This window comes from Ammodytes marinus, assembly GCF_949987685.1.
Source record: "Ammodytes marinus genome assembly, chromosome: 4".
NCBI lineage: Eukaryota > Metazoa > Chordata > Actinopteri > Uranoscopiformes > Ammodytidae > Ammodytes > Ammodytes marinus.
This window is the reverse complement of record NC_137233.1, coordinates 819,124-831,823: the sequence shown is the minus strand read 5'-3', so window position 1 is coordinate 831,823 and position 12,700 is coordinate 819,124. Positions and strand designations below refer to the sequence as shown.

General features: G+C 40.8%; 2 protein-coding genes across 2 annotated transcripts; one reads left to right on the top strand and one right to left on the bottom strand.

Annotated features, from left to right (window-relative positions):
* Positions 1-6,218: 6,218 nt before the first annotated feature.
* On the bottom strand, positions 6,219-7,421 carry LOC307249171 (putative nuclease HARBI1; the record flags this gene model as incomplete). Its single annotated transcript, XM_080025806.1, has 3 exons — positions 6,219-6,444; positions 6,540-6,698; positions 6,778-7,421. The coding sequence occupies 3 exons, from the start codon at positions 7,419-7,421 to the stop codon at positions 6,219-6,221; spliced, it is 1,029 nt and encodes a 342-aa protein (XP_079881932.1).
* Positions 7,422-8,537: 1,116 nt separating this feature from the next.
* LOC307249081 (nuclear factor 7, ovary-like) lies at positions 8,538-10,522 on the top strand (the record flags this gene model as incomplete). Its single annotated transcript, XM_080025705.1, has 1 exon — positions 8,538-10,522. One exon carries the CDS (start codon positions 8,538-8,540, stop codon positions 9,903-9,905), a length of 1,368 nt encoding a protein of 455 aa, XP_079881831.1. The 3' UTR covers positions 9,906-10,522.
* Between the last annotated feature and the right edge of the window lie 2,178 nt (positions 10,523-12,700).

Genomic DNA, 12,700 nt, shown 5'->3' with positions numbered 1-12,700 from the left:
ACCAGCGACCCTGTAACCCAGTGGACGACCGCCCTACACACTTCTCCACTGCCGCCCCTACAAAGCCCTCATAAACTAACAGATTCCCCCGCCCCCCTTCCTTACAGACCTCCTCAGAAGTCACTCCCCCACTAACCAACTAAGATCTTCTGATGCCAACCTTCTGACCCCCACCACCAGGACCAAGCAGAGCTCCTTAGGAGACAGAGACTTTGCCGTTGCTGTCCCAACCCTCTGGAACTCCCTCCCTCCAAACAACCACAACTCAGATTCACTTTACTCATTTAAAAATCACCTCCAAACCTTTTCAAGAAAGCCTTCAACACCTGGCTCCCACCTGACCACTCCAAACTTTGTATTTGTTTTCTGTATTTAATGTTTTTAATGTGAGCGTCTTTGCGTAGTTTTTTCCGTATGTAAGGCATCTTTGAGTGTCTAGAAAAGTGCTATGTAAGGGGCGCTCCGGTGGTGTAGTGGATAGAGCGCGTACCATATTGGCTCCGGCCTTCGTTGCAGTGGTCGCGGGTTCAAAGCCGACCCGTGGACCTTTACTGCAGGTCATCCCCCCTCTCTCTGTCTCTCTCTGTCTCTGTCTCTCTCTGTCTCTCTCTGTCTCCCCATTTCAACTCTGTACTGTCTAATAAAGCTTGAAAATCCCCAAAAAATTATCTTAAAAAAAAAAAAAAAAAAAGTACTCTGTAAATAATCCAGTTCAGATCAAAGTGGTAAACAGACAAACTGAAATAACAGATGGTTCTGTTTTATCATCACATTATATTGAGACTGAGATGGACAGGAATCTAAAGAGTCATCACCACTCAACATCTGTTGAAAACTTATTTTTAAATTGATAATTAAACATATTCCTCTTTACATAACAGTGTATTGTACATTTTCTGTTTATATTATCTCACTTGCCTTTATTTAGTTATGGTCTCTATGTTTTCATTTATTTTAACTGTATGGACCATATCTGTGTAGAAAGGAGCCAGTTGAGGTGGTTAGGGCATCTGATAAGGATGCCCCCTGATAGATAGATAGATAGATAGATAGATAGATAGATAGATAGATAGATAGATAGATAGATAGATAGATAGATAGATAGATAGATAGATAGATAGATAGATAGATAGATAGATAGATAGATAGATAGATAGATAGATAGATAGATAGATAGATAGATAGATAGATGGATGGATGGATGGATGGATGGATGGATGGATGGATGGATGGATGGATGGATGGATGGATGGATGGTATGGATGGATGGATGGATGGATGGATGGATGGATGGATGGATGGATGGATGGTAAGGATGGATAGATAGATAGATAGATAGATAGATAGATAGATAGATAGATAGATAGGTGGGTGGGTGGATGGATGGATGGATGGATGGATGGATGGATGGATGGGTGGATGGATGGTAAGGATGCCCATGGGTGACTTTCTATGGAGGTGTTCCAGGCACCACCAAGACCCAGGACTAGGTGGAGAGATTATATCTCCGCACTGGGAACGCCTCGAGAGCTGGTTAATGTGGCCCGGGAAAGAGATAGATAGATAGATAGATAGATAGATAGATAGATAGATAGATAGATAGATAGATAGATAGATAGATAGATAGATAGATAGATAGATAGATAGATAGATAGATAGACGGACGGACGGACGGACGGACGGACGGACGGACGGACGGACGGACAGACAGACAGACAGACAGACAGACAGACAGACAGACAGATAGATAGATAGATGAAGCTAGTTAATGTGGGAAAGAGAAGTTTTGGGGTCTGATGGAGCTGTTGGCCCTGGTTGATAATGAGATGAGCTGAGATTACATAATTCTCTTTATATAATATTGTACATTTTCTGTTTAGATTATCTCACTTGCCTTTACTTATGTTCTCTATTTTTAAGTTTAGTATTTTAATATATTGTGCACCATCAGACCCCAGAACATGATTTGTAGCCTATGTGCAAAAATGTAACTGTCAATAAACCAAATTCTGATTCTGAATTCAATTGAACGTCTGAAAAATTGTTTCATTTCTCTCCTTTACTGTTGAATATATTAAATCCATTGGTTTACTAAGTTATACTTTACCTCCAATGCATTCAATCTACAATGAAATTACTATTGAAAATAATAATAATAATAATAATAATAATAATAATAATAATAATAATAATAATAATAATAACAATAATAATAATAATAATAATAATAATAATAATAATAATAATAATAATAATTAATATCTTCATTTGTATAGCACCTTTAAAAACAATAGCTTACAAAGTGCTTTGACATAAGAAACATAGGAGTAAGTTCAAATCAAATAAAGACATACTAATCTAAAAACACATATACAGTAAGATAAATACACATACTCATATATACACACGATGGTGAAAAAGAGAAGAAAACTGGGCAGCAAATGAATAAACCAAATAAGATTAAAAGGTGCTAGGGTGAAAAGGCATTGAGGAAGAGAATAAAAAGACGACATCAAGTAAAAGTTTTTTATGAAAGTGATTTAAAAGAGGTTACTGATTCAGACAGCCTTATCTGGGTAAGAATAGGTCATGTGTTGTGACAGCCTGCTGTAAACTCTCCCTGCGTTCCAATCCCCATACTTCCATACTATTTAGTACGCCAGAAAAAGATTTAGTATGTCCCAATACATGCACGTCAATTGTAGTATGCTGAAAATACATAAATGCCCCACTAACTCCAATTGCAATTTGGAGTATTCATCTTTCTTCTTGACATTTCCCTACATAATGAAAAAAAAATCTTCCTTATCTGATTTGTTTTTTCTCTCCCATGGCCTTAAAACTCTTCTGTACTTAGTATGTAGTGTAGTAAAAAGACTAAAACTCTTCTGTACTTTAGTATGTAGTGTATTAAAAAGAAAGAGTATGTGATTTGGAACACAGGGAAGGTCAACATATCCAACAACATTGAGTCAGTACTTTAGACTGAAACAATCAATGGAATCAAACTCACCTTGTGCATTCAGCAGAGGAGGAGCTCCACCCCTCACCTGAGACAAACCAGGAAACTGTTCATTTCTGTTCAGCTGTGAGAGAGGAGAGACGCACGGACAGACAGGTAAGATTTATATTTATTAACACTTATATCAGCTCATTGTTGGTCTGTGTGTGACATTCCGTACACAAAGACAACTTCACAATACAACATCAATTAAACAAAAGTAAGAATAAGAATAATTTAAGGAGTTAAATAAAAGTGTGGAATAGGCAATGTGATTTAGAAATGTTTGTGCTTTGACCTACAAGCAGATGAGGAATGTCTGTTCCTCTGCTCCTTTAAGAGGAAACACAGCAGAGGCCTGACACACACACACACACACACACACACACACACACACACACACACACACACACACACACACACACACACACACACACACACACACACACACACACACACACACACACACACACACACACACACACACACACACACACACACACACGGTAAGATTTAACTTCATTACAGTGGTAATGATAGTTGGGACTTCATTTGAAGGGGTGGGGGGGTGCTGCATCATTACGACAGTACTTTATGATCAGAACTACAGGTGAAACTCGAAAAATTAGAATATCGTGCAGAAGTTCATTTATTTCAGTAATTCAACTTTATAGGTGAAAATAACATATTATATAGACTCATTACATGCAAAGTGAGATATGTGAAGCCTTTAACTTTTACAATTGTGATTATTATGGCTTACAGTTTATAAAAACCCCAAATTCAAAATCTCAGAAAATTAGAATATTACATAAAATCAATAAAAAAAGGGTTTTAAATACAGAAATGTCAGCCCTCTAGAAAGTATAATCATGCATATGTACTAAGTACTTGGTTTGGGCCCCTTTTGCATGAATTATTGCCTAAATGCGGCGTGGCATGGATGCTATCAGCCTGTGGCACTGCTGAGGTGTTATGGAAGCCCAGGTTGCTTTGATAGTGGCCTTCAGCTCATCTGTATTGTTGGCTCTGGTGTGTATCATCTTCCTCTTGACAATAGTCCCTCTATGGAGTTCAGGTCAGGAGAGTTGTCTGGCCATTCATGCACAGTATACCATGGTCAGTCAACCAGTTACCAGTGGCTTATGGTACTGTGGGCAGGTGCCAAGTCTAGCTGGAAATGGAAATTGTCATCTCCATAAAGCTTGTCAACAGACAGAAGCATGAAGTGCTCTAAAATCGTCTGGTAGATGGCTGTGGTGACTTTGGACTTGATAACACAGTGGACTAACAGCAGCAGATGACAAATCATCACTGATCCAAATTAAATGTTGCGTTTCATTTGGAAATCAAGGTCCCAGAGTCTAGAGGAAGAGTGGAGGGGCACAAAATCCAAGGGGCTTGAAGACCACTGTCAAGTTTCAACAGTCAGTGATGATCTTAGGCACCAGGGGCCGGTTGCACCAACTGGTCTTAACTAAGCCTGGTCGTAACTGCTAAGTAGGGCTTAGCTAAGACCAGGCGTAAGAATGGACCTAACGCCAGTTGCACCAACGGGACTTACGCCTGGTCTTAACTACGCCCGGTCTTAGCCATGCGCGGCCATGTGAATGTTCCATGGAATGCGCACATCACCGCGTTGCTAGGATACCTCGTGCCGAAAACGCTATTATTTTAACCGTACTTGACAGACATCCGAAAATGATGGAGGAAAACCGAAAAAGAAAAGGGAACTTCACAGATCTTGAAATACGGAAAGTAATAGAGTTATACAGCGACCACAAAGATACGCTCACTGCCAAGCAGTCCAATGTGGTAAATAACAAAAAAAAACAGGAGACATGGAGATTAATAATGGAGAAGGTTAACGGCTCCTCGGACTCCGGCTGTCACCGGACAGAGGCCGACATAAAAAAAAAATGGAAAGACCTCCTGTCCCGGGCCAAGAAGGACATCTCCGCTACAAAACACCACCCTACCGGCGGTGGTCCTCCCCCGAAAACTTCCCCTTATAGTGACATTATTGTCACTATTTTTGGGGAGGATTCACCAGCTTTCATCGGGTTGGACGGGGTGGACAGCGGCAGTCCTCAACCGTTGGATGAAGGTGTGTAGCATAGCACATATTTATTGAGGATGATGTGTTAGTTGGATAAGCAGATTGATAAACTAGGGCTAGACTTATTGGCCAGAATTTAAAAGATTCACATGTTGTTTCAGACTTGGCAAGTGTCACAAGTTCCCCGTCACCCCCACCACCACCACCAGCAGCACCAGCAGCAGCACCATTGGCACCAGCAGCGGCAAAAAGTCCGATGTCCACCCCAGCCCCGGCAGCGAAGCGGAGGAGACAGGAAGATTTGCAGCAAGAGCTCATGGAAAAAGAAATAATCCGCGTTGAAAAAGAAACAATTAAATTAGAGACGGAGACAAAAAAATTAGAATTGGAACAAACTAAATTAAGGCTGCAAATACAGTTGCTCCAGCAGCAAATTCGGCCCCAAACAGTTATGTTTGAAGACGAACTAACATATACAAACATTTAAAATAAAATAAAATAATTCATTCTTTCATTCATCCTTTCATTCATTCATTGTAAATGTCACGGTATCCTAGGGTAGCGATGTCTCATAAACTGGGTGGTTTGTGCACTCCAAAAAACGCAGTAACCTATTTTTCAAACATTGGTTGATTAATTTAAGAATAGTTTTCAAACTTGAATGTTAAAGGTTCTAAAATAACACATATATTCCTAACTTAACGAAAGTACTAAATCAATAGCAATACAAACGCATATGTGATATAAATTGTTTTTCCACAGCGCCTTCACCTGATTGACATTGCAAATTTTGCGGGGCTCGGTCCAAGCCGATGCCCCTTTATCTTAATCATGATTAAGGCAATTACAACAAGAAAGGCCTATGGCTAACAGTAAAACAAGTGTGTTAATGTAGGCTCTAACAATAAAACACTGCAAACGAATGTAATTAAAATATGTATTTTGTCTTGTTTACAACGAGCAGGCATTTAGACGGGAAAGGTTATTTTTGACAGAAGCAATGCATTGAACATCATCAAATGACAAGGAGCTAATTGAGGTGTTTTGAGACTGTAGGAGAGATCTGTTTAAATGTGTCGGCCTATATAGAAAATATATACATAAAAAAAATATATAAATAATAATAAAACATATATAGCCTACATAATAAAAAAGTATTTACAACTGATTAATAATTTGGGCACGGACTAATCGGCCAGCGATGTCCTCGATTCCTACGGCTGGCCGTGGACGCACGTCTTCCTCGGGGACAGGCAGTGGCTGATGGTGTCTGGGGAGAGGGATTCTCTTGGAGATGCAGATGTTGTGCAGAACTGTGCACGCCGCAATCACCGTGCAGACACGTTCTGGGTGCATCCGCATCTCCCCATGAAGGCAGTAAAACCTAAACAAAATAAGAAAAATAATATCCATAGGCCTATGGCACGTGAATGTTTTTTTTATGTATTTTTAAGGGACGCATATTAGGCTATGATTTACCTGCGTTTGAGAACCCCGATACATCTCTCAACAACTGACCTAGTTGCGGAGTGTATGGTGTTATATCTCCGTTCTTGGTCAGTTGTTGGAGCCACCAGAGGGGTCATCAGCCACCGTTTCAGTGGGTATCCACTGTCCCCGAGGAGCAGCCCGTTGCACCTATGAAAATAGACTTTAATTAGGTTGCTGTTCATTACGTTGCTGATCATCACTTAAAGTGAAGCTCAAAATAGCCTACCTTCCTTCCTCGAAATCCTGGAGCAACGCACTCTCCCGGAGGATGCGGGAATCGTGGGTGGATCCAGGCCATCTCGCCACCAAATTTATTATCTTATAATTTGCGTCACAAGCTATCTGCACGTTAACCGAATGATAACCTTTACGGTTAACGTACAGATACTCGTTTTCGGATGGGGCCTGGATCTGCACATGGGTTCCGTCTATGCAGCCCACGATTCCATGGATACCGGACGCCTGGCGGAACTGTTGCTTCATCGCCGCCGCCTCGGCCTCGTTTGGGAGATGGACATAACGAGCGAGACGGCGGCTCAACGCCAGGGAAACCCTCCGGATCACTCGACAGGCGGTCGATCGGTGGACACACACCATATCGCCCACCGTGTTTTGGAATGCCCCGTTCGCATAAAAGCGAAGGGCAATAAGCAGTTGCAGGGATGGTGGTAACGCTGCGTTGCGGTCCGACACAAACTCCAAATCTGGTGTCAGCTCTTCGATCAATTCAAACAGATCTCTCCTACAGAATCGAAACCTCTCAATCAGCTCCTCGTCATTATAGATGTCCAATGGATTGCTTCTGTCCCTAATTACTCTTTCCCGTCTAAATGCCCGCTCGTTGTACAGCCTATGTATAATTCGTGCCATGGTTGCGCTGAATGGATTTGATGTAATTGCCATAGAAACAGCCTAGAATTTCGACTCTACGCCTGCCCCTGACCAGGCGTAGGATTTGCGCCTGGTCTTAGTGAAAAGAACGTTAAGCCCAGTTGGTGCAACCGGCGTAACGGTTAGGTCGGACTTAGAACGCCAAGTTACGACCAGGCGCAGTTAAGACCAGACTTAAGCCCAGTTGGTGCAACCCAGCCCAGGTCATCTGATGGTGTTGGTCCACTGTGTTATCAAGTCCAAAGTCACCACAGCTGTCTACCAGGAGATTTTAGAGCACTTAATGCTCCTGTCTGTTGACAAGCTTTATGGAGATGCTGAATTACTTTTTCCAGCAAGACTTGACACCTGTCCACAGTGCCAAAACCACAAGTAACTGGTTGACTGACCATGGTATTACTGTGTTGATTGGCCAGACAACTCTCCTGACCTGAACCCAATAGAGAAACTACGGACTATTGTCAAGAGGAAGATGAGACACACCAGACCCAACAATACAGACGAGCTGAAGGCCACTATCAAAGCAACCTGGGCTTCCATAACACCTCAGCAGTGTCACAGACTGATAGCATCCATGCCACGCCGCATTTAGGCAATAATTCGTGCAAAAGGGGCCCAAACCAAGTACTTAGTACATATGCATGATTATACTTTCTAGAGGGCCGACATTTCTGTATTTAAAATCCTTTTTTTATTGATTTCATATAATATTCTAATTTTCTGAGATTTTGAATTTGGGGTTTTCATAAGCTGTAAGCCATAATAATCACAATTATAACAAATAAAGGCTTGAAATATCTCACTTTGAATGTAATGAGTCTATACAATATATTAGTTTCACCATTTAAGTTGAATTACTGAAATAAATGAACTTTTGCACGATATTCTAATTTTTCGAGTTTCACCTGTACAGCCTAAACTACTTTAATGACTCACTGAAAAACTTCCAGACTTAAAGGGGAAGTTACTAAGCAGAGAGAGAAACAACTGACTTCTGTGTTAACGCCCTGTCTCTCTGTCTCTCTGTCTGTCTGTCTGTCTGTCTGTCTGTCTGTCTGTCTCTCTGCTGTGTTTTCAGCTGCTCTCACAGACAAAATGGCTTCCAGATCAGAGAAGGATTTCTGCTGTCCGGTCTGTCATGACGTCTTCAGAGATCCTGTTGTTCTGTCGTGTAGCCACAGCTTCTGTAAAGAATGTCTGAAGAACTGGTGGAAAGAGAATTCAGAACATCGGTGTCCAGTTTGTAAGAGTAGATCAAAGTATGAACCTCCTCGTAACCTGGCCTTAAAGAACCTGTGTGAGGCCTTCTTACTGGAGAGAGATCAGAAAGCTTCAGAGGATCTCTGCAGTCTGCACTCTGAGAAACTCAAACTCTTCTGTCTGGACCATCAGGAGAAGGTTTGTCTGATCTGTAGAGATTCAGAGAAACACAGCGGCCACAGATTCAGACCCATCGCTGATGTTTCGCGACAACACAAGAAGGAACTTCTGGAATCTCTAAAGCTCTTAAAGGAGAAGTTAAAGCTTTTTGAACAAGTTAAAGGGAAGTCTGATCAAACAGCAGAACACATGAAGGTCCAGGCCCAACGCACAGAGACGCAGATTCAGGATCAGTTTAAGAAGCTTCACCAGTTTCTAGAAGAGGAAGAGGAGGCCAGGATGGCTGCACTGAGGGAGGAAGAGGAGCAGAAGAGTCAGATGATGAAGGAGAAGATGGAGGCTCTGAGCAGAGAGATAGCAGCTCTTTCAGACACAGTCAGAGCCACAGAGGAGCAGCTGAGAGCTGAAGACGTCTCATTCCTGCTCAACTACAAGGCTGCAGTGGACAGAGTCCAGCAGTGCCCCCTGCCAGAGGATCCACAGCTGCTCTCAGGAGCTCTGATAGACGAGGCCAAACACCTGGGCAACCTGACCTTCAACATCTGGAACAAGATGAAGGACATGGTCTCCTACACTCCTCTGGTTCTGGACCCAAACACTGCTGGTCCATGTCTCATCCTGTCTGAAGATCTGACCAGTATGAGAGATGGAGATGGAGTGTATCAGCAGCTTCCTGATAATCCAGAGAGGTTTGATGATTACGCCTTTGTCCTGAGCTCTGAGGGCTTTAACTCAGGGACTCACAGCTGGGACGTCCTGGTTGGAAACAGTGCACACTGGGGAGTGGGTGTGTTAGCAGAGTCTGTCCAGAGGAAGGGAAGCAAACGGTCTGGACTATGGGGAATAGGGTTCTGTGAAGGTAAATACTTTACTTGTTCACCATCAGGTCCATCCATTTATCTCCCAGTGAAGAAGAGGCGCCAGAGGATCAGAGTGAATCTGGACTGGAACAGAGGGAAACTGTTGTTCTCTGGTCCTGACACTAACACACACATACACACCATCACACGCACTTTCACTGAGAGGATGTTTCCATACTTTTACTCTTCGGGTGAACTGAAGATATTACCAGTCAAGCTCTGAGTAAAAGTGCAACAGAGAAGTTAGAGACAAAGATGATCGTACATGTTTGATTTATTATCTATCATGTTTCGAACACTGCCATTTCTGAGCATTGTTTTGCTCCCGTCACATTTTTACTGACTTTGGGCTAATTTTGGCTTTATCTGAAAGCCCTGCATCTCTAAGTAACAGCACAACCATGGCTTTAAGCTCAATCAATCAATCAATCAATCAATCAATCAATCAATCAATCAATCAATCAATCAATCAATATGTATCTAGGAAGGCTAATGACTGCTTCTCCAGTCTGCAGTCTCTGATTGGATGAATTTTCACCACGTGGCCACACATCACAGCACAAACGTATAGAACGATTTGATTGGCAGGTCAGAATTTTCTGACATAGTTAATGAGCTCCAATAAATCGTGTCCAGACCAACAGGCTGAGATCATTAAAATTTGCCAGCGGCATGTCTGGATTTCCAGGCTATTTGTGAAGCGCTTTGAGTACTAGAAAAGCGCTTTACAAATCTAATGTATTATTATTATAATCAACAAGCGCAGAATTGTATGTTCTTCAGAGCATCTTGATCGAGCAAATAATAGATTTTTGGCAAATATCTGAAAAAGGAAATGTGGACTGTGAGATTGTGATGAACTAGTGATTTTAACTTTGTAGCTGTTTCACTTACTGATGCCAAGAGTTGTCGAGGGGCGTTCATGGACAGTCAGAAACTAGAGAATCTGATGGTTTTGATTTGTATGTGTTTTTCTATTCTGGGAGGGGGGAGGGGTGTTACTAGTTGGGGTGCTAGCAGGGTTGACTTGGTATCCATTATTTACCTTTTGTTTATTTTGCCTTTTGCCATTATTCTAAAACATTTGTCATTTACATTGTGCTTGATTTATTTTCTTGACGTGTGTAGAGCCATGAAGTTGTTTCGAATCCTTAAATGAAATGTTGACAATATTAAAAATATGTTTTAAATGATCCAACATGTATCTTCAATAAAGACGAGTTGATTCCAATTGTAAATATATCCTTGACTGTTGTTTCATTGGCTCATCCATTCAGCCATTCACTGCCTCCTGACAGCTAAGGGTTCCTCCAGTGTGTGTGTGTGTGTGTGTGTGTGTGTGTGTGTGTGTCATAGGTGCAGTGTGTAATATGACATCATCAAGAAAGTTCTAGAATGCAACGCTCCCTGGGTAACCCCAACCCTTTAGAATAATAACAGAAGCTACAGTGGCCTTCAAGGACAAGAACAATTCTACATTCTAAACAATGCACCTGATGACATTCCAAAAACAGTTCTTTCAGTTGAGTTCTTTTTCTATTGTATCTTTGTTTGGACAGAACTATCAACTGATGTCAAAGGCACTTAAACCTGCAGTGTGTAGAATTTTGGGTTTTATTTCCTAGCAGATTTTGTAGAAAGTAATTATAATATCCATGAGTACATTTAATTTAGTGCATAATAGCTGAAAAAAATGTTTTTAATTATAATTTTTTCCCTTAGAAAGGGTCTCATATATGTCCATATTTCTGCATATTTTGGACCAAGGCCTAGTGCCGCCATCTTGAAAGTGTCATAATTGGAATGTCATCAGGTGCATTGTTTGAAATTTAGAATTGTTCTGGTCCTTGAAGGCCACTGTAGCTTCTGTTATTATTTGAAAGGGTTGGGGTTACCCAGGGAGCGTTGCATTCTAGAACTTTGTAGAACTTTCTTGATGATGTCATATTACACACTGCACCTTTAAAAACAATCAGATCTAGATATTATATACAGGTGAAAATCTTATTAGAATATCATGGAAAATCTCTTTTTTTTTAATGTTATTTAATTCAAAAAGTGAAAGTTCCATATATTCTAGATGTATTAGACAGTGATATATTTCAGACATTTTATTGTTCTAACTTTTCAGGATTCCGGCTTACAGCTCATGAAAATCAAAAATCCAGCATCTCAAAATATCAGAATATTCCATCAGGCCGATCAAAGATAGTATTTATAATACAGAAGTATTGTATGTGTAATCTGTTTTTATGCTAGAATATTTTTTTCACTCTAGAGCAGAATTTTGATCGGTATGTGGAAGGGGGCAGTTAGAGATGAAGAGGATGGAAGGGGGCAGTTAGAGATGAAGAGGATGGAAGGGGGCAGTTAGAGATGAAGAGGATGGAAGGGGGCAGTTAGAGATGAAGAGGATGGAAGGGGGCAGTTAGAGATGAAGAGGATGGAAGGGGGCAGTTAGAGATGAAGAGGATGGAAGGGGGCAGTTAGAGATGAAGAGGTTGGTTGAATTTGTGTCGGGCCGAACAACTTAAACCTTAACTTTGATATAATGAATTTAGAATTGTTGGATCCAGATCCGACCAGAATTATTTTCTTATTCTGGTCCAGACTAGAAGTTTCCAACATTAAAATCAACACGTAAAAAATGTATTAATATCGTATCAAAATAACATACAACATTTCTTATTTATGATTTTACAATGTAAAGCACTTTGAGTCTGTGAAAAACCAGGGAAAAGCGCTATATAAGTGGAGTTCATTTACCATTTTTACTATTAGTCAATTCTGTCTGTTAAAGTTTATTTTCTTCAGTTAATCTCAACAGTATATTATCATTTGTAATTCACAATGGAAATTGTTTAATCATATTTTTTCAGGACTTTCTGAGACCTCAGCACCATGTGTAAAGATTTTCCCTAAAGGTGCTACGAGGAAATTTTAAATATTTCTGAAACAGTCCCATTTTTCATCTGATGATCTTAAATTACATGTAACAGCAAACGAGACCATCAAACA